The sequence below is a fragment of the Daucus carota genome, chromosome 6 (assembly GCF_001625215.2).
Source record: "Daucus carota subsp. sativus chromosome 6, DH1 v3.0, whole genome shotgun sequence".
In the NCBI taxonomy this organism is placed as follows: Eukaryota; Viridiplantae; Streptophyta; class Magnoliopsida; order Apiales; family Apiaceae; genus Daucus; species Daucus carota.
Window position 1 is genome coordinate 39310418 of NC_030386.2, and position 22400 is coordinate 39332817.

The 22400-nt window shown below is 34.1% G+C and overlaps 1 protein-coding gene and 1 long non-coding RNA gene across 3 annotated transcripts; one reads left to right on the forward strand and one right to left on the reverse strand.

The window, feature by feature from the left end:
• Positions 1 to 7521: 7521 nt before the first annotated feature.
• LOC135147118 (uncharacterized) lies at positions 7522 to 12943 on the reverse strand. Its single transcript, XR_010284620.1, has 2 exons — positions 12534 to 12943; positions 7522 to 7798 (listed from the first exon to the last, which is right to left on the reverse strand). It is a non-coding gene; the product is annotated as an uncharacterized LOC135147118 (long non-coding RNA).
• Positions 12944 to 17362: 4419 nt separating this feature from the next.
• Positions 17363 to 21722, forward strand: LOC108225335 (zinc finger CCCH domain-containing protein 16). Of its 2 annotated transcripts, XM_017400177.2 has the most exons (10): positions 17363 to 17524; positions 17987 to 18197; positions 18387 to 18484; positions 18611 to 18706; positions 19331 to 19424; positions 19621 to 19817; positions 19911 to 20014; positions 20080 to 20305; positions 21092 to 21164; positions 21420 to 21722. In XM_017400177.2, exons 1-10 carry the CDS (start codon positions 17481 to 17483, stop codon positions 21456 to 21458), a joined length of 1182 nt encoding a protein of 393 aa, XP_017255666.1. In that variant the 5' UTR covers positions 17363 to 17480; the 3' UTR covers positions 21459 to 21722. The 2 variants fall into 2 exon arrangements, 1 of the variants encoding a protein (XP_017255666.1); XR_010284038.1 differs by lacking the exon at positions 21420 to 21722 and having other exon boundaries at positions 17367 to 17524; positions 20073 to 20305.
• The last annotated feature ends 678 nt before the right edge of the window (positions 21723 to 22400 follow it).

The window sequence follows — 22400 nt, forward strand, 5'->3', positions numbered from 1 at the left end:
TGTCATTGCTATTGTTGAGAGAGTTTTTTTTGCTATAAAAAAAATCAAGACTTATCAGCGTGATAGGATGGGAGATGCATGACTGAATGATAGTATAATGATATATATTGAGAAAGCTATTTATGCAAGTATAGATGAAAAAATATTTCAGCCCCCCCTAACTTTTAGTCCTGGTTCCGCCACTGACAAGTGATATGAAGAAGTGAAGGAGAAGAAAAAGCAGGAAGTATGGAGATTTAGGTGGAAGTGTGTAGTGCGGGGTTCTTCTTGGTTTAGATGCGCAGGTACGGGTCATAATTATATACTCGCTTCCCACTTGTGGTGATATATATGTATATTTTCTAAAATATATAAGGGTATTTCTAGTGTGTGCCATGGGCACACACTAACAACTACTTTTTGGTGAGGTGGAGGATTTTTACTGATCATGTTTTTTGTGCATATGCAGTGGGATCATGATTATTAATGAGTAATTTTAACCAATAGAAATCCTCCACCCATTCAAAAAGTGGTTGTTAGTGTGTGCTCATCGGTCATCGGCACACACTAGAAAATCCGAATATATAAAGCTAAACATACATATACAATAGTAAAATTCTTCAAAAACCTGGTACACATTTAAATGAGGAATTATTAATGATATATATGATTGCAGAAATTATGAATTAGAATTAATCGGTTGACCTACCAATTCAGAATTTATTTGAGACTTATTGAAGATATTATTGACAAAATTAAAATTTCAATCAAACTGAAATTAATCAGTAAATTTATTTAAAAAATTAATCAAAATATTTAAAATAAATAAATTTTTACAACACTTGTGATTTAATAATATAATTATTATTTTTAAATTAATCGAGATGCGTGTAAACTGGCTAATAAAATTGATATCAAAAAATTTAGTTATACCGTTCCTTACAGAAGAAAAATTAGTTATTCCGTAAAACAAACTTTAGAAGGGGATTGGGATAGTATATGACTATTGGGCGTGGATTGCGGTCGCGATAGAATTGTTAAATTCAGTGGATTCGAAAAAATTGCATAAAATATGATTCGTATCTCGAAAAATTTAGTATCAATGAAATACCTAAACTTTTTGTTCGTGCCACTAGCTGATGGACTGGTCAGTGGTCATAAAGCTGGCGTATTGCGTATCTATAAGCTTTATGCGAAGGTACTAGTTAGTGGGATGAAGAGTACGTTCATTGATCGATTTATTTATTTAGTAAATAAAATTTCTTATTGCAGGTGGAAGATGGTGTAATTTGTTATTATATATTAATAAAAAACAAAATATATATTTACCATTATAAGTATGTTTTTGTTATTTTTTATGATTAAACTCATCAAAAAAATAACATTTTCTCTCTTTCATTTACTCTGTTTTAAATAATAACATTTCGTGTTAATCTTCGATAATTAATAATTTTCAGAAAATTATAATAAAAATGAAACAGAAAGAGTAAAATTAGCGGCGCTAACCAAAGAACTCGATGCTTTGTCTTTTGGTTAAATAAGACGCCCTCCACTCCACTAAAATGGCTTTTAAGAACTTTAACGCGATAATGCTAATCAAGAACAGTTTAGATACATGTCATTAGCAATAAAACTAGTGGGGGTCAATGTCATCCATTTGTCGATGACTTTTTTGAGCTGATTATGCAATTAACAATTGTCGTACCCGTACTATTAGTTGTACAAATTCGACTTTTGCGGTTTGTACAAATTGTACATTCGTATCACCACTGCAACATGCTTTTGCCGCTGACGGCAACTTGCACTCTTGCACTCCATCCGTAATTTCGTTAAATAGAACATATCTGTAATGTCGTTAAAAAGAAACGAAGAGTCAAAAAGAAACCAAGAGTCGGATTGCAGGTTTCTATCGTGTTTCTTACTCCTAAACTTTCGGCCGAATATTCTTGCATTTGAATTCAGGATGTATAGGACTGAGATGGGATTTAAATCTAGCAGAGGTAAAAAAAGTATGCTCACAAAACGGCTTATGAACATCTTTAAATAATTTCAAAATTTTATTCGAAATTTAACCTTCAGCTTCACAATGGAGGACATGAGTACTTAACTAATTTTTTTTTATAAATATATAGTGAATATATCATATACTCTATCCGTCATTCTACGTTGTTTATTTTTAGAAGACAGGATCTTAGTACATATTTTAAAATTTCTATAAGATGTGATTTGATAATTTATTTTAAAAATAAAAATATAATATTAAAATTTTTATATAAAAAGAAGATTTTAAAATCATTTATGAAAATATATATATTAAAATACATAAATAATGTAAAAAGTGTTAAAAATGAGAGGCATTATATTATAAAAATCACTGGTAGACTAGCTATGTATCATTTGGAGTAAATAATAAGATAAAATATTTTGGAAGAAGCCTCGTATGTATATAATTCACCGAAAACAGAACAATTTACGTGTTAAAACTTCCCGATACGTTTATCATGTGCAAAATGAATTCCATTACGCAATTGTCTATGCTCGTTTCATTGACTAGTATTCCATTACAAAAGCATCATTCACGAACATTTCTTCCGTTACAAGTCAAAAACTCACAGCACTTGAACAGCTGCACCTACAGAGTTGCATCACAAAAAAACCTAATGTCCCTCCATACAAGCTTTCATGCATCCCTAACATCATGTCCGTTTAATTTAACTTATAAGTCAATCACCGTCTTAACAAAGTCCCATCTTCTTAATTATTCGACACTTAGGATCCGTCTAATCAATAATCGTCAGACATTAATTATCGCTCTTTTCTTTCGATTTGCCACCGGAGATGAACGAATTCATCGACCGAACAAGGCAGCCTAAGAGGGCCAGAAATGTGGTATCCATAAACTTCATGAGCTTTATCAAGAAGTTCTCGAAAAAGCGGATTGTTGAGGTAAAATATCGGAATGTGAAATCTCGAAGCGATTTCGTCTTCGTCTTCTAATCCGACTTGGACCGCGATCCATCCTTTCTTCACCTTCGTCTTGTTCTCCATTTGATCGAATATTTACGAGAGAAATAATTGTGATTTTCTTAAGAGAGAGGAAATTTTACGTTTGTTTTTTGAACTGGAGATGTGTTGGCTATATATAGAATCTCGAAGAGGGGAAATACTATACTTTATCTATAAAAAGGATAAATAAATTGGAAGTGACGTGTATCTACCGTACGAATAAATTGAGGTTGTACTTGGCAATAAGCACTAGGAAGTAAAGTTAAAGTGATGTATGTATTTGAATGGTGACACATTCCACATACGTTCTTTATCTTTGTGGTAACACACACATAACCCCCTCGCGATCTCCACCCAACCTGATACGAACGGCTACGGTATTAAATTAGGGATAGAATTAGACAAGACTAACAATCAGGTATTGCATTACAGTAATAAAGAAATTATTTGGTCATAATTTATTCTTGATAATAGGTATGGGTGTATAAATCGCCTAATCAATTGACCTGTATATTCAAGATTTATCAAAGATTTTTTTGATAAACCAAATTTTTTATTTTTTTTTTGACAAAGATAAACCAAATTTTTTTAGAAAGCTCAAATAATAAACTTATCTTCTTTTATTCCGAATGTCTGGATTCCATTCTCGTCCATTCAAAATATTCTAAATATTCAAACCAGTCTAAAGTTATAGAGGCCGTTTGGGTTAACATAGAAGAAGTGACTTCTTGCTTATAGTAAAGAAGTGGAGTAGAAATGCGAAGTAAATAAGTTAATAAAGTGTTTGGAAAAAAAGTAGAAGCTGTGGGAGAGAATCTAGTTTTAGGACCCTCAGCGCTAACCACTACACCAAAAGCAGCTACTTGTTGGAGATGGCGCAACTAAGTCTTTTAATTGTAGCAGCCAGCACCACGGTAGTCTTTTAATTGTAGCAGCCAGCACCACGGTTCGAGCTCAACCGAGCTGGGGAGATGCTGGGCACCCCAACAGCTAGCTTTCTCACTTTTTATACTTCTTTACACAAACGGGTCAGGAGAAGCAGAAGCTGCTTCTGCTTCTCTAAACCAAACAGGCCATAATATTACTCAACCAAATTATCCGATAATTCAAATGGACTAAATTTTGATTTCAGATGACCGAAGTTATGCAACCACACGTGCGAAAGACTAAGAATTGTGGTGCAGTAAACCACACGTACGGGTTTACTTCCGGTCGTCTACTTTTGTTCGGTACTTGTACACTGGGTACATAAGTGATTTGTTTCTTAACGTTGACCGTTTGACCCAGCAGACTGGCTGGCTGGATCATCCTGTACCGGTGTACGGCAAGATACGCATTTCTGGAAGCCGAATATTTAGGTTTTGCACTCTGTGACGTGTAAAGTGAGCATGTGTTATGGACTTGGGGTGTACATGATGCATAACATGTGCTCGTCGAAAAGGAAAAAGAATACGTAACATGTGAGTATTTCATTTAGGAATTCTTGGCAATGTTTTCAACTATAGAGTTCACTTCTCTATGTTCCCTTTCTTATATGGAAATTTACATTTGAATGAAACACTGATTATATTTTATATTTCATCCCGTTTTTCTTTTTCTTATATCAAAATTAATAATTTACATGGTTAAGGTTAAAAGTTATCAAGAATGTATATAAAATATAAATTATTAATATACATAATGACATGGCTAGTTCAATAAATTTGGATGCCTTGGGCGAATTCGAAAATGGTTAAGAAAGAAAATTCATATACATTCAAATTATAGAATGACATAATCAAAAATATTACTTTAAGATTGATAACATAATCAATTCAAATGCATTATCTTATATGTTATATATACATAGATTTTCTGTGTCTTTAAGATTTTAAAATTTTACAAAAAATATAATTTTGTTAAATTTTTTCTTCAAACAAAAATATAATATTTAAATTTTAATACTCAAAAATAAACTTTTCAAATATAAGTTATTAAATTATATTTGAGTGATAAATATATGAAGTGGATGTAAATAGATGTTTTAATTAATTTTATATTATTTAGATATATTATTTTGCATAATTCAGAATTATAAAAATTAAAAATATATAAAATTTATAAATGATAAACAAATTATTGATATGAAAATAATATGTAAATTTCAATATCATGCTTAACTAATTAAAAATAATTAATAAATTAATAAAAAATTAATCAAGATACATGATTTTTTTTTTTTTACAGAATCAAGATGCATAATTTTGAACGAGCGTAATTATAGTTTTTCAACACTGACAAGTGACATGCATTCTCAACTGTACTGGTCTGGGGTCTGTTTGACTTATGTCGAAGAAAGCGTACCTGTTAACTTTAAAAAGTAGGCTTTTCTAGTGAAGCACCTCTAGGCTACTAAAATGTCAACATTAGTTGCGGATGCTAAATCTTCTAACACCGACCGGTGTCCACCATTAAAGGTTGAGAATAAAGAGGAGGTGGAAGATAATTTGTATACAGTCTGGTTTCCTTTCTGCAATCAAAAAATATCGAATATCTGTAAGCATCTTGTTAGCATTTTATCCACCATCAATTAAGTCCCACAACCATGGAACTTAATTCAAAGAGAAATGAGGAATCTTAAGTGATAATACATAATACGCAAAGTCTCTTTACCTTGTTTAATCATTTATTTTCACAAGGGAAGTATATAAATATGACTTTTTCTAAAATTAATACTTGTTTATGAAAATAAATAAAATTTAACTCTTCCTAAAAAAATTAGATCTAGAAATTAGTATGTACACATAAATATTTTATTATCCGAGTATAATATGATTTTTGCAAGCCCATAATATTCCACTGTCTTGAGATTCTAGAAAAATTAGTCCCTTAGTATAATATTAATATTAGTGCTCATACTCGCGATTCAAAAAAAATTGACATTGGAACGTATGATTTTGATAAACATATCCCAACATCTTAATATTGTGGAAAAATTGATCCCTTAACACGCATGAGATTGATAACAAGTATATATTGGTAAAATATATATTAGATAATTAATATTATAAATAATGTATAAATATAATTTTTTTTGCTATAATGAATCTTTATTTTATTATTAAAATGGAATTATAAAATTTAAAATATCATTAATGTATTACTCTAACAATTAAACTATATAATTTGTAAACTAAGATTGAGAAACATAGTAAACAAACCCTGCAAATAGATTATGATATTAAAGAACTCTGTTGAAATACTTTTTAAAAAATCAAGCAAATAAAATTTGTGCACAATAATGTCCACCACAAAAGGTGGGCCATCCATTTTCTGCATAGAATCTTAGAGTATCATTTCAGAAAAATCTCTCCGAGTCGAGGTATAATGATGATAAACAAGTGTTCAATCTATTCCAACAGTTCTGTACATCAATAATTGAGCAGAGTAAATGTAAGAAGAAATAATGTCGATTGGGTTTGTAGTTTGAGTGCACGAGAATATGTCCTGATTACAAATCAAAAGATTTTTTTTAATATCAAACACAATTTTTATAAATATAAAAAATAGGAATATTTACATACCCGAGGGTGCCTGAAAGTTAGACTCTGAGCTTAAAACAATTCTAACTATTAAATTATGAATATTTTACAAATTAGGAAAAAGGAAAATGTATTTTCAGAATTATTTTCTCATATTATATTATAAATTATTTCCTCTTAATAAATTATTGGAGAATCAAACTAAGGATGTCTGAGAGGGATAAATTATCATGCCCACTTAAGCAAATCTCGTCCATTGAAATAAATCCAATATATCTAAATATCATTCGGTCTTTTTTATTAATTTTAGTTGTAAGCCTGTCCTCAAAAGAATTCGAAAGGGCGCACTATAATATAATTTCCACATATAATGAACTTTAGTTTATGGCCACACGTAACAACTTATCTTTTGTAGTGGCGTGGGGCTTCAGAGCCGTGCTCAACTCGATTTTGAAGAGTCAAACACGAATCAACCCCACCAAACCAAGCTGCACTGCTCCATACATTTATTTATTCTGATGCTTCCACTAACGGAATATGCTATTGGAATATGTTATTCTCAATTGCTCAACTCTATGCAAGTTTATAACCCATCAACTTTAAATAAAATATTCAAATTGAGTGGAAGTTTAAAATATATAATTTATAATTCGGAGATATGATCGTATGTTATCATTTTGTTTTGGACTGAAGATTTTGATATTAAAATTATACAATTATAAATTTGTAGACAGGTTCACCATTTTACCGATATTAAAATATTTAATGATTATCGATTACAATTTAATTTGACTTGGCTGAAAATTTTTGATTGTTTAAATTTTTCAAAAAAAATTTCTGCAAATTGTTAATCGGCAAGTCGCCGGTTAATTCTAATTCATGATTTTTATGATCATGCTGAAATTTAAAAATTTTCTTAAAATAATAATATTATTTTCACAATCATACTAAATGATAATAATAATAATATTGACCAAACAAAAAATAATCGTGATTAATCACCGTAACCAAGAACTGGAAGAAGAAAGATCTCATTACTTGCAACAATTTCACTCCACAACTCCAAACGGAGTGGGAGAAGTTACAAAACCCTACTCGACAATACACATAATAACAATCATGCTTAAATATAAGCAATCCTTCAACAAGTATGAAATGACAAGCTAGTAGGAAGATGCTAAAGATGCAGGTGATGATGCTTATTGTTCTCCCTCTCGATTTGCCACCGGAGATGCAGAAACTCGTCGGTGGAGCACGGCAGCCGGAGCGGCCCGGAGGTGTGGTAGCCGTATCTTGTACCTGCAAATAACCTCACAGTATATATAAATATATATACTTGTTTGATAATGCAAATACTGAGCTCTTATTCATGCACAAACGGCTTGACTTTTATTTGAGTACTGCAAACAAATATATAGAAACGCCAGAACAGGATTGGCTACAAAATAGGAGAAATTAACTCTCACTCCTAGAATTACTCTAACTGCATATGATTTTGTCTCTAGGCAAATCACACGCATTTATTAACAGAATAATAAGAAAAACAGCAAGTTTAAGTTTAAAATTGCAACAATCTCCCCCTTAAACTTGAACTTGATTGGCTAGATTCTTCACACCCATCAAACTTCTCATTCTTTCAAACTGCACCGTTGTTAAGGCTTTAGTAAGTATGTCTGCACGCTGAAGATCTCCACGAACATGTTTGACAATTACTTCTCCCCTTTCCACACACTCCCGGATAAAATGGTATCGAATATCAATATGTTTACTTCTTCCATGGAATACCGGATTTTTGGTCAAGTCAATAGCAGATTTGTTGTCTACAAATATAACAACTGGACCAAGTTTCTTATTGCTTACCTGACTGAGTACATTACGGAGCCAAATCCCTTGACATGCCGCTGCAGTTGCAGCCATAAACTCGGCCTCACACGAAGAGAGTGCCACACATCTTTGTTTTTGAGAAAACCATGTGATGATGCTTTCGTTTAAGTAGAACACAACACCTCCAGTGCTCCGCCTATCATCCAACTGCCCAGCTAGATCACTATCAGAGAAGCCTGTCAATACATTATTACCACTGTCCTTTGCGTACACCAGCCCATAGTCCAAAGTTCCCTTAACATATCGTAGAATCTTCTTCACAGCATTCTGGTGCATTTCAGTTGGTCGCTCCATATAGCGGCTCACAATTCCTACAGCATAGGCTATGTCAGGCCTTGTGTGCACCAAATATCGTAAGCCTCCGATCATGCTTTTGTACTGAGTGCTGTTTACTTGCTTTCCTTGTTCATCCTTCACGATTGGTTCTTTGGGATCCATCGGGTACTTTGTCGAATTACACTGTGCCATTCCTGCTCGCTCGAGTAGTTTCTTTGCATACCCAGTCTGTTTGAGTTCAATGCATCCATGCCTTTGATCCACTTCAATGCCCAAATAGTAGTTCAACTTCCCCAGGTCACTCATTTCGAAAATGTTGCCCATCTGTGCTTTAAACTCATTAATGATCGATATGTTGGTGCCTGTAACCAACAGGTCATCAACATAAACACTTATTATTAATTGTTCCTGACCAATCTGTTTAGTGAATACCGCATGCTCGTATGGACACCTGGTAAATCCCAGTCCTTCGAGACATTTAGCGAGCTTAAAATACCAGGCACGCGGTGCTTGTTTAAGCCCGTACAGTGCTTTCACTAACTTGTAAACCATATGTTCCTTTCCTTTCTGAACATAACCCTCTGGTTGAGCAACGTAGACATCCTCCTTGATTTCACCATTCAAGAAAGCAGTCTTCACATCAAGATGGTGAACCTCCCAATTATTCTGAGCTGCTAGAGCCAACAAAAGTCGAACTGTCTCTAAACGAGTTACCGGGGCAAAGTTCTCCTCAAAATCCACTCCTTGCTCTTGTGAGTATCCCTTGGCAACTAATCGAGCCTTGTACTTTACAACGTTACCACTTGCATCCTTTTTCAGCTTGTAAATCCATTTAAGTCCAATTATTTTCTGCTCCTTAGGTGGTTCTGTCAACTTCCAGGTACCATTTCGTTCAATCGAGTCCATCTCTTTTTCCATAGCTAACCTCCATTCCTTGTCATTAGCAGCTTGCCTGTAAGTGCTTGGTTCTTCTGTTCCCATAAGATATAGCTCTTCTTCCAGTTCCACTACTTCTGTATTATCATAGATTTCACTAAGTGGCCTGTATTTTCGTCTTGAATTGCTGTCATCATAGTTGTCAGAATTTTCTTCTGTATCAGATATCTGTGCAGTTGAGGATTGAGCACCTGGTGTCCTTGGAGTGTTTGGTTCAGTCTCTTTTTCTGGTTCAGCCTCCTCTACATCAGCGCTTGTTGCAGTAGTATCCAAGATCGAGAATATACTTTCGATGTTCTCTTCTGTCTCGTCACGTTCACTCCAAGGCCATGGTTTCATCTCTTCAAACACCACATCACGACTTACTAGAACACGATTACTTACAGGGTCATATAAGCGGTAAGCTTTGGTGCCAGTTTCTTTGCCCAGATTTACAACTCTCTTGCTTCTATCATCAAGTTTTGTAACGTGCACACTTGGGATCTTCATGTGAGCTACACAGCCAAAGACTCGAATGTGACTCACATTTGGCCTTTTTCCTGTCCATGCCTCATACGGAGTCTTACCTGACACAGCTCTAGTTGGAAGTCTATTGAGAATGTAAACCGAGTGTCGAACAGCCTCCCCCCACATCTCAGCTGGCATCTTCATTTCTTTAAGAAAGCTTCTCGCCATCTCCACTACAGTTCGGTTCCTTCTTTCAACGACACCGTTCTGCTGAGGTGAATAAGGTGCGGTATAATGTCGTGCTATTCTTGCCTCTTCACAGTATTTTTCAAACTCCTTAGAAGTGAACTCCCCACCCCTATCGGTTCTCAAAATTCGAATCTTCTTCTCTAATCCATCTTCAACAAGCAAGCAAAACTTCTTAAATGCATCAAGTGCATCATTCTTATTTCTTATCATGTAAACCCACATGGCTCGACTGAAATCATCCACCAACAATAAGAAATACTTATTTCCCCCTGATGTTGCAGGAGTTATAGGCCCACAAAGATCCCCGTGAACTAGTTGCAGTACCTTGTCAGCACTATAAGTAGCCTTTGAAGGGAATGGCCTCCTTGTTTGTTTGGACATCAAACAACCACCACAAACGTTGTCAGGCTGTGCAATCTTAGGTAAACCTTGCACCATCTGATGTTTATTTAACAGCATAAGTGACTGAAAATTCACATGACCCATACGCACGTGCCAAAGCCATGACTCATTATTTGATTTAGACAACAAGCAATTACCAGTACTAGATTCGAGAAGTAATTTGTAGAGCCTGTTTGGTGACCTCTGGACTTTCATAAGCAAATTTTCTTTTATGTCATATACTCTCAAAAAACTTCCTTTAATCTCAACTCTGTTTCCTTCCTCAGCTAGTTGTCCGATACTAATAATATTACTACAAAGAGAGGGTATGTAATATACCTCGTGTAAGACCTTTTCTTCACCATTTTTGCATCGGAAAACAATTGAGCCTCTCCCTTTTATTGTCACCGTGGATCCATCACCAAAACGGACAAGTCCTGTGATTTCTTTATTCAGTTCTTTGAATTTTGATATTTGCCCAGTCATATGATTTGAAGCTCCATTATCCAAGTACCAGACATTCGATTCCTCTTGTCTGTCATTTACAGTTTTGTTCAATTTTGGCACAATTCCCTTTTCATTAAGAAGCATCAATTCATCCTCTTCCTTCACAAGTTTTGCCAGTAACAATGCTGATTCCTCGTCATCTGTTTGTGCCATGTGAGCCTCGTGCTTTGTATCTGACGCACGTCGTGGCCTCCTACACTCAGCTGCATAGTGACCGTAAATTTTGCAATTATAACACTTGATTAATCTCTTGTCACGTCCTCCTTTACCTCTCACATTTGATGAACTATCACCTCCTCCTTTATTCGAACGTTTCAGCCACTCCTCTCTTGTCATCAAGAGTTTTCCTTCATCATTCTCCTTTTTGCACCACTCCTCTTCTGTTAGCAATAACTGACCAACAGCATTATCAGTTTGGCCTTTCATCCTTTCTTCATGAGCCTTTAGTGAGCCCACAGTTTCTTCAATAGTCATGGTCTCTATATTGCCAAATTGTTCTATGGTCGATGCTATCTGTAAGAACTTTGACGGAACAGCTCGCAGGAGTTTCTTCACCACATAGGACTCTTCTACTTTTTCTCCAAGTGCTCTAATATTGGTTACTAAGCCTGAAAGTTTCATACAAAAATCATCAATTTGCTCGTTTTCTTTCATCGTCAGAGACTCAAACTCCGTTTTTAGTGTTTGAACCCGGGCCTTCTTCACCTTATCAGCTCCTTGACATAAAGTTTTAATGGCCTCCCAGGCCTCCTTAGCCTTTTTCTTCTCTGCAAGCGAAAGTAGCATTTCTTCAGGGATGCCCTGGTAAATCATAGCCAAGGCGATCTTGTCTGTACGATCGTCAATCACTGTTTTTGAGTCACTGCTTTCTACTGCTTCCCATACTCCGTGAGCCTGCATGAACACTTTCATTTTAAGTGCCCATACAGTATAATTGCTCTTGGTAAGCATTGGATAACTGAGCCCCATCGATCCACCTTTCATCTTGCTTGCATCCATGGCCGTCGTCTTTGACATGAATTACACACGACACACAGTACTCTGTCGCTCTGATACCAAATCTTGTACCTGCAAATAACCTCACAGTATATATAAATATATATACTTGTTTGATAATGCAAATACTGAGCTCTTATTCATGCACAAACGGCTTGACTTTTATTTGAGTACTGCAAACAAATATATAGAAACGCCAGAACAGGATTGGCTACAAAATAGGAGAAATTAACTCTCACTCCTAGAATTACTCTAACTGCATATGATTTTGTCTCTAGGCAAATCACACGCATTTATTAACAGAATAATAAGAAAAACAGCAAGTTTAAGTTTAAAATTGCAACACCGTACACCTCGTGAGCCAAGTCAAGAAGCTGGTTAAAGAGAGAGTGATAAAGATACGATATCGGAATCACGAATTTCGTGGCTCCGCCTTCTTCTTCGAGCCCTACTTCCACCGCCATCCACCCTTTCTTTACCTTCGTCTTTTTTTCGAGCAACATCTCGAAAAATATAGAGTTAAGTTCTACGGAGACCTCGGAATTATTATTTGTGTGCGGAGAAGAGAGGTTAGGAGTTTGTGAGTTAATGTTAGATGGAGGGGGAGGTGTGTTTATATAGGTAGAAAGTTTTATTTAACTTTTATTTAATTAATAATAATTAAGCTGGTTGAGATGTAATAATCTTGTTTTAGGTTCACGGGGCAGGTAGGACGAAAAGAGAATACGATAGGGATAAGTATAGGCAGGCTCGAATTTCGAGGAAAGAATCTGATCGAGAAAGATTTTTGTTATGGCACTAAATTTTGTGGTTTTGATAAAATAAAAAATTGTTAAGTAGGGTACAGATGCTTCTTGTACTTTGTACTTGACAATTGATGATGAGACCGATATTTTCAACTACATGCGGGATTCTCTTTCGGCTGTCGGCCTGTCATTGACCAATTTTTCCAAATCTTTTTTCGAAAATAATGTTGATCCGTACTAAAAAAAATATAGCCATTTCAAAATTCAGGATCACTATCATCGAGCAGATTTTTTTTACAATTATTAATGTAAAATGGGTGAATAATTTTAATTATTTATTACTTGATTTATTAAATTGATTGAAATTTTTATTACTTGATTAGCTTCCGATAATTAATCCTTATTTTGTATTTTTACCGATTAAGTTATGAATTGTTGACACAAATATTTAAAAAAAATTTATAGAAAAATTAAACTAACTTATTTTTTTGAAAAATCAAAACAATTATTCTTTTAACCTATGGTCAGAAACTTTAACATATATATGTGGATTTTTTTTGAGAATGAACATATATATGTGGATAAAAGTGGTTTATGAAAAGATAGGGCGGGTGTCTCTGTCGAGAATCGTTCCACTAGCCGGTATAATATTGTTAAAAAACATAATGATTTCTCGAATATAATTCAATATACATATTTCTAAAGTAGCTTTCTCTAAATTTAATTAAAAATTACTAGTCGCGCACTAATCTTCGAAATTAATAATTAAACCACAATTAAATAATGTTTGTACACCAACCCGTATAAGGTACGATTATTACCGGTACGATTATGACGAGAGTCACCACCACCTAACGTTAAAACTCTGGGCCAGATAAAATAAAATAAAAATTAGAACCTAAACTAAAGCTTGAGCACGACATCCACCGAGCGGCTCTTTTCTCTTTATCGCTATTCGCTGCGGCAAGTGGAGTCGGTCACAGACTCACAAAGGATGTTTCAAAGAGCTTTGGGACCAGCAGGACAAAGTGCACAACTTTGTGTATATTTTATATATTGGTCGGCATATCACAGTATATATTATGTTGTGTTTTTTTTTTTAAATATAAATTACTGAAATTTAAGATAAATAATCAATGGATAACAAACCCATATCCATATATTTTCAGAAGAGAAACTTGAAATATAATTGATTATATGTGTATGAAGAACAAACCTTCACCGAAGATGAAGTTCTTAAGAGATGGAATGATAAGTAGAATAAATGTCCAGTTACGGAGTTCGCCGAGACGGAGAGGAAGACAGAGGGCGGTGGTTCAGAGACGGAGAGGGCGGTGGTTCAGAGATGGAGAGGAGGTGGCTGTGGTAGAGACGGAGAGGAGGTGTATGTGGTGTGTCCTATTTGCTTTAGTCTGTACAATCAATGTCCAGGAGAAAGTAGAAGTTTGAGAAGAGCCGTTGTTTATTACTAACAGGATACGAAGTAACATAAAAAAAGACCAAAAAACAACGACCAAACCAAAAATTGTGAAGGAAAAGTAGGACTACAAAATATACCCATGTTGGCTTTTTATAGTATAGTATAGATTATGTAGTGTTAATTTACATCCGTAATTGAGTTGAGCCGAGTGCAAGCGAAATTTAAATAAGTTAAACATAATTTCATACAATATTATTATAATTTTAACATAGTACAGTACTATTGTAATACTCCTATGTTACTCACAGTCTCACACCATTAGGCCTGCACCAGTATTTAAATAAGCACTATTCCATCCGTCTCTTATTATTTTTCTTGTTTGCTTTGGACACGCTTGCCAACACATACTTTTTATCGTTAATATATTTAATTTCATATTAATATTAAGTATAAAATCTTTATTGTATTAAAATACTCATAAATACGAATTGAAAAAGATCACTCAAGATTGTATTTGGTCTTGTAGATTTGACGTAAATTAATCATTTGTCTCATGTTATGAACAGTCCCGACATTTCAAACGAGCAAAGTTTAAAATAACAGAGGGAGTATTATACTCCCTCTGTTATTTTTATCTTTTTACTTGACATGCTTACACATCGTACAATTAGAGTCATTTGTTCTTGATGACTCACATCAGGTGTACAATCAAGAATAATGGAGAAATATTTAGCCTCTTTAATGATAGACAAAATAGAAGTTCTAACACTACTAGCCAAAAGAGAAATCAACTCATTCTGTATTTTATGGCCGAGATAATGATGATGTATCATATGATTTTGAATGCGTCTAACATGATCTTGCATGACCAAATCAAATTCTGAAATCATCTCAATCAATCCCAAAAAATTACCATTACTATCTTGAAAAAGCTTCTCATTCGATCCTCTAAAAGCCAAGTTATTTTTAGCCAGACATTTCACAACAGAAACTATTCTTATTAACACTTGTTTCCACCGTTCCTTTTCCTTTGATATTTCCTGTTGAAGATCTTTGTCAATGGTTTGATTTGTAGCCAATCTCATTTTTAGTTCACTCCACTTATTCATATTAGACATATGGTCAACACTATTTTCATGTTGTTTAAGTTTCTCACTTAAATGTTTCCAATCTCTTAATCCTTCATTTGCCAAGGAACTTTTCATATGATGAGCACTGAGTAACTTACAACAAAAGCAGTACAATTTATCCACTGGTTTACAGTAAATCAACCATTTTCTATCAACAACCTCTCCATTACTCAACTTCCTAGAATAATAAGCATAAGAGAAATGTCTAGAAACACTATCCAGTGGAAATACAAGATTTAATTCTCTTATGGGTCCCTTCTCAACTACAATATCCCTTTCTTTGTTGTTTAAACTATCCCAATTTCTAGGATCATAAATATCCTTTGAACGAGGAAGTGACTCTTCTGCTATTGTATTTTCATTGTCAGACAAACCGGGTTCCTTTTCATTCTCGCTTAAGATGTTAACATCTTCTTTTTCTAGACCTAAATCCACCAAATTTTCATCATTACCCGTTGCAGAACCCTCCAAATTTATGTTTTTTTGTTCTTTTCTTGAAGTGTCTGTCTTCTTAATAACAAAATTCTCAATAGCTCCTCTCTGTGACTCTATCAAATCATCAGCTCGTTTTCTTTTTTTTCTTTTTTCGCTTCCAGATGGGTGTTTTTTGTTCAACATATTATTCTACAATAATAAATTGCAACTACTTGAGATAAATGAATAATGGCACCTTTAAATGAAGTAAGAAAGTACGTCAAACTTGCAATATCCAAAATTCCTATTCTTCAATAATTGAACCTGTTACAAACATAAAAAAAATAGAAAAATTATTAATGAAGTTAAGAAGAGACAAAAATCAGATTAAGAAACAATAATTCTAAAAAAACACATGGAAAAATCGAAGGGGACAAAAATTATCAAAGCTTAATCAATTTTCTAATAAACCTAATAATATGTACTAATTTGTGTGTATAAGGCAACGGATGGCAGTGAATCAATGACATGGATGATGGATCATATTATATATTTAATATAATATATGTGCAAAGTTTGAAAAAGAAAATATATTATATACCTAAGTGGCGAGTTGGGAGCACGATCACGGAGGCCTGGAATATGGAACAGTGGAACAGGGATAAACAAAAACTCAAAAACAGAGTATCAAGAAGCTGAGAGGCCGCAAATCTTTTGCGCGTGTAAATTGGACCTGGCCTATGTATACTAAGAGTACTACAGGGGTTTTAAAAATTTTGGGCCCCCAGAATTTTTGGGCCCAGGGCGGATGACCTGGTTGCCCTCCCCCTGGGCCGGGCCTGGGAGTATACGTTCGTATTCATTTCAATACAATTTATTTTTAGTTTGTCCCATTATTTTTTTATATTTAAAAAATAGTAGTTCATAATTAATACTTCCATCTCAATTAATTCTACACGTTGACTATTTGGCACGTACTTTCATGTTTTTATAAAATATGATTTTATGATTTATTTTTAATTTTTTTTCTTGAATAAAAATTTAACAATTAAATTTTTGTTTACAAAAATAAACTAAAAAATTAAGTTATAAGACTATACTTTAGAGAAGCATTGAAGTGCGTGCCGTTTTCCTGGTTATACAACTCACAGGATGAAGAAGTATGATTTTCGAATAGTCATAGTAATATTAAAATTTTAATTGTTATATTTGAAAAAAAAGCTAAAAATCTTTTTAAAAGCCTCAAAAAGCTACTACAATACTAAAAATTTCAATTAGAAAAAATTAATAACAATGGATAATATTGCAAAAAATTATAATTAAAATTACACTACACACCTAGTTAAAATAATAATAATCATAAAAAAAAGGTAGGGGGATTTTACTTGGGCTAAACAGGGGCCGAGAACGTAGGTAGACGTAATCCATTGCATTCTTGAAATTGGGCTTGGCTAGGCTAGGCCCATATGTTAAAGTCAGGGTCGAGTTTGGTAATCAACGGTCATGTAAATTTGTTTGGACGGCGACGAGACCGCCTAGTCTACTCCGGCAACACGTATACATACACATATACATATATACATACAACATGCCTCCCAGAAAAGAAGCCTGCAGGAATTTCCAGCGTGGCAGGTACTCTATTTTTCTCTAATTTTCTTGTTAATAAGTTTTTAGGGTTTGATTTTATTTTATGTTGTTGCTCAAGTCCCTGTAATCAATTAAATGATACTGCAATTTACAAACCTAGAATGCCTTGTTTAGTTGTTTGTATCCTGTGACAGAGAATACGTGCAAACAGTGAACGTAAACAACCTGCTGAGACGAAGGGAGTAGTAGTTAATCTTATACTTGAGTGTTACTTTTCGATTGTTTCGCTTTCCTATTGGAACATCATTCCACTTAAATTCCTTTGTATTTCAGTTGATGCAATGTTCTAGTGTTGAATCGTAACATAAATTGTATCCGGCTTTATGATTTTCAAGTTTCGTGAATTGGATTATTCAAAATCTTTATTATAACTAAAATACCAGTTGTAATTTAAAACAATAATGTTGGTTCCTGGATGATTAAGTGTGTTTTCGTGGTCTCTTCCAGCTGTCAGTATGGTGATCGTTGCAAGTTCCTTCACACCACTCAGCAACAACCCAAACCTAACAACGCCTTTGGCTTTGGCTCTCAGAATGCTAGTCAATTTCCACGCAACAATGCACAGCCGCAGCAGCCTAATCCGTTTGGGTTTGGTGTACAGAACAGCTCTCAGGCAAGAGGCGCTAATGATTTTGGATCTAAACAGAACCAGTTTAAGGTGTGTAGTTTGTTACGCTTTACAAAAATAATTAGTTAATCTTAAATTGTCACTTACAGATAGAATGCTCTGTCAAAACTTTCTTTTATTCAGCGATAATTTCATAAGAATCGATACTAGAGCTACACGGATTAATTTATCCCACAAGTTGTGACACATATTTGTTGTGTGTGATTTTCATGTTGCCAGCCATTTGAAAACAAGTGGTCCCGCTCATCCTCTACAACTGCTGCTGCTTCTAATGCACCACAGAAATCTGCTAATCAGCCTCCAGCACCTGAACATAAGTAAGTTTTGATAGTTGGTGAATAATTTGCAATTTCCTGGTTAGGATACATTAATCTATTTCTTTACCCGTCCTTTTTCTATTATTTATCTAATTTTAAGTTGATTAATCATGTTTAATTTTGAAGGTGCACAGATCCGGAGTCATGCAAACGTCAAATGAAGGAGGACTTTGAGAAAGAAAAACCGCTTTGGAACCTGACATGCTACGGGCACGTGAAAAAGTATGTTTACTTTCCTAAGCATTCTTTGCATATTGGTAGTTTAAGTTCCTACCATTGTAACTGCATGCTATGAAAAATTTGGGCAATCTATTACGAAGCAGGAACTCTGGTGCTTGGTTTTTAAAGTTTTAAGTCAGAAAGGAATAAACTTCTGGAGTTCCCTGGCTGATTATGGAGTATTACCTATCAATACAAATTAGCTTTCTAAAATTAGAATTCACTTGAATGTTGAAGTTCTCCGCTGAAATTCAACTTTGGTAATCATTGTTTAAGTAATATTTTGACAAAGATTAAAGAACGTTATAATACTTGCCAAAAAGGTTTTAAACTGGAGGGACAGCTGACAAGAAGTTAAGAACTGCCTAAAGTATCTCGATACTGGTTCTATTCTTTTGTAGAACTGCGATTAATATATACTGCCTGATACTGTTTCCAAAATTATATCTCTAAGGATTTGTGATTTTGGTCAGGAGTAAAATAGTCACCCAAAACGTATGATGTCATATACATTAGAAATGTATGCTAAACAATGTTTAATTTTTAGTACTTATTCTTTATGTCGACTGTAAGTCCATTTTGTTTGGGTGTTTGAGCTATTATATGTTACAATTGCCTTTTGTGTAGTGGTCCGTGTGACATTCTTGGTGATATCAGCTATGAAGAGTTGCGAGCATTAGCATATGAAGATGCAAAGAGTGGACTGAGTCTACAGTCAATAGTAAGATGTCTTGCTTAATCCTTATGATCATTCAAATAAGAATAATATTTATGTAAGATTACTCTTCACATAACATAAGCATGTCACCATTTATAGACTATTTCAAGGGTTCTTATGTTAACCTGTGTTATATTGTTATAATTGGTGGCATATATAGTCTAGCTCTGTCTGTTTAACTTGTCTCATTTTAATTTAGGTCGACAAAGAAAGGAATTTACTGAAGGCCAAATTGCTTGAATTTGATGGCCTATTACGAAATTCTAATACTTTTCCACCACGCTCGACACTTGATACTAATAATCAATTTCCTGGACCCAGTCCAAATGTATTTCCACCCGCTGCTCAAAACAGTAACCCTCCTGCATTCTCTAGTTTCAGTCAGCTTAGGATGACGTAAGGATTTTTTAACAATCTCTTGATTTAGACTCTCAAATTCTTCAGTTTTTTTATTAACATTTGGAGTTCTTGTTGGAATATTTTCTTCAGACCCAGTGCTCCTGTTAATGCTATGGCACAAACTAATCCTTTCCAACTTAATGCTCCACCTTCAAGTGTCCCTGGGACAGTCAACATCACATCCGAAAGTAAAGGTACTGCTGAAATAAAACATTGACAAACTTTACGCATGTGTTTTTACATTTTACATAGGATGCAGGTATATTTGGAAGTCAATTTCCAACACAGCCACTAGGAGGGTCCTTTCCTACCGTTGCAGCAAATATCAGCGCTACTGGGACAGTTCCAGAACGAAATACATTTCCTACTTCAGGGATTATGCCACCAGTTACCAATTTGGCTAATAGTCAGTCTTCCATATTCTCCAATGGGATGAATGCTGCGTCTTTTGCAATGACAGGATCAAACGCTAGCCAAAGCTTAATGTAAGTTCTTGTAGGTAGTTAACAAAGTCAATAATAGCTCAGTACACTTTATAACCTTCTTCTGATTTAAGTAAAGTGGATAGAAAAATGGCAACCCGAGTCAAACATTTGGGTCTGTTTGTATCTGAGACAGTGATCCTGTTTTAAGCTGTGTCCCAATATGCCTTTTTAATATGTATGTCACTGTTAAAGCATCTAAAAGAATAACTTGCAAGATTAGTTAGACAACTGGTGCTGTATATTCTGAGTTCTGTAATTGACGTGATCCAAATTATGCAAACCATCATACTCTTACGTTCGCACGTGTCCTTAAGGTCTCTAAAATCAAATAGGTTGGTTCACCTGATAGTTTGCTTGTTTATTTTTCTGCAAGTCTTGCTTTTTCCATGGGCTGAGTCTAAGTAATGGCCCAAGGGTGCACTAGGAAAAATTGAAAAATTTATGGTAATCTGTGATTTTTTTTTTTTCATTTTCAGTATTTTAGGACTCTGTGCCCACAATGAATGGAGAGGTTTTATAATTTATACATTCACAAATTATTCAGACAATATCTTTGTTTACCTTCTTAGATTTGTGTCATGGTCAAACTTCGAAAACTAAAAAAAATGTAGTTGGTTGTAAAATCCAACTTGAAAATGATTTCAAGTGCCCCTGAAATGAAATATTTCTGATTCCTGGACCCTTCTGGGTGTAAATTGCCATATTGTTGGACAAAATATAGCACATACTGCTGATAGACACTGTATTACTAGTAAGCTTTTCTCATCATTGGTTTTCTTCATGCAGGGTTGAGATGCCAAAAGGTAATGGTGGAGGGGATAATAGCATCTGGTTAAAAGAAGAATGGTTCCCTGGAGAGGTAAAAGCCATTTTGCTAAATTATGCTTACTATAAGTTGGAATCCGGACACCTATAAAGAGTATTTATGTTTCATTAATTTATATGCCATCCATGCAACTGATAAAAGAAAAAAAAAAGCAGCTCTTGATACAAACATGTTTGTATTATTTAACGATTGATATCTCCTATTTGTGGTAGAATTTACATGAATAATTAAAAGAGTACGTCAATGTAATACTTATATGCAATACTCGTGTTTGTATTTCTTGTACAGATCCCAGAAGAAGCACCTCCAAGTGAATTCATTAGATAAAGACTTAACTGGATGACTTGTGCCAGCCTGCTACTGCTAGGGCCAAATCAAAGGGGTGATATTTCTGTGGCTGGATACAGAATATCCTTGCTTATAGGACAAGATAGTTAAAAAAAAATGTAGGTAACATTTACTTGTAGTCTTGGACGTGATGAACCTTGTAGGCAACTCCAAGAAGGGATTTTTTGATAAATTTGATCATATGTAATTCTGATTGGTTAAAGAGTTTTTTTTTTATATAAATATAGTTCTGTTACTTTTGTACGTTGAAACCATAAAATGTTAGTTGATATTGAAAAAAAATCGATGACGCATTTCAAAATGTACATTGTAAATATAAATTAGTGCAACCTGCATAAATTTTAAAGAAGGTTAATGCTTAGTGCACGCTATTGGTCTGATCATGCAGCAAGCCAGCAACACAGACTAATTATCAGGTCTGTTCATATATTGATTTTTTTTCATGCAAGTTATCTGGAAATATATATATATATATATAGGGTTGCACTTCACACAGAACATTTTAAAAAAAGAACAACACAGAACACTGTCATAACACTTCATTTTTCACAAATAATTAACACTTCATTTTTCACAAATAATTATTTGTAAAAGTTATAACTACATAGCTAAACACTAATTAAACTTAATATATGAAATCTAGCATCCAAACTCATCCAAATTATTGATATGAAATATTGTAGAATCCAGAATAGAAGCCATAATAGAATCCAGAATAGAATCATATAAATATATTTTTTGCACGATTATTTTACACAGAATCATGTTATTTTTAATAAATATTTATTATTAAACATGGTGGATACTATTATCATTCATAATAAAACGTTATTCAGCTTAAAATTTGAATTTAATTCAAGTTTTAGATGAGTATCTATATTTGATTTGGAGTTGTTTTTAAACCCACATACTTAGAGCATA

Bases quoted from the DNA above. Each gene is read 5' to 3' on its own strand.
- LOC108225335 (XM_017400177.2), top strand. From the start codon at position 17,481: ATGCCTCCCAGAAAAGAAGCCTGCAGGAATTTCCAGCGTGGCAG. The intron at 18,707-19,330 runs GTATGTTTACTT...CCTTTTGTGTAG, and splicing joins TGCTACGGGCACGTGAAAAA to TGGTCCGTGTGACATTCTTG. The intron at 20,306-21,091 runs GTAAGTTCTTGT...TTCTTCATGCAG, and splicing joins AACGCTAGCCAAAGCTTAAT to GGTTGAGATGCCAAAAGGTA.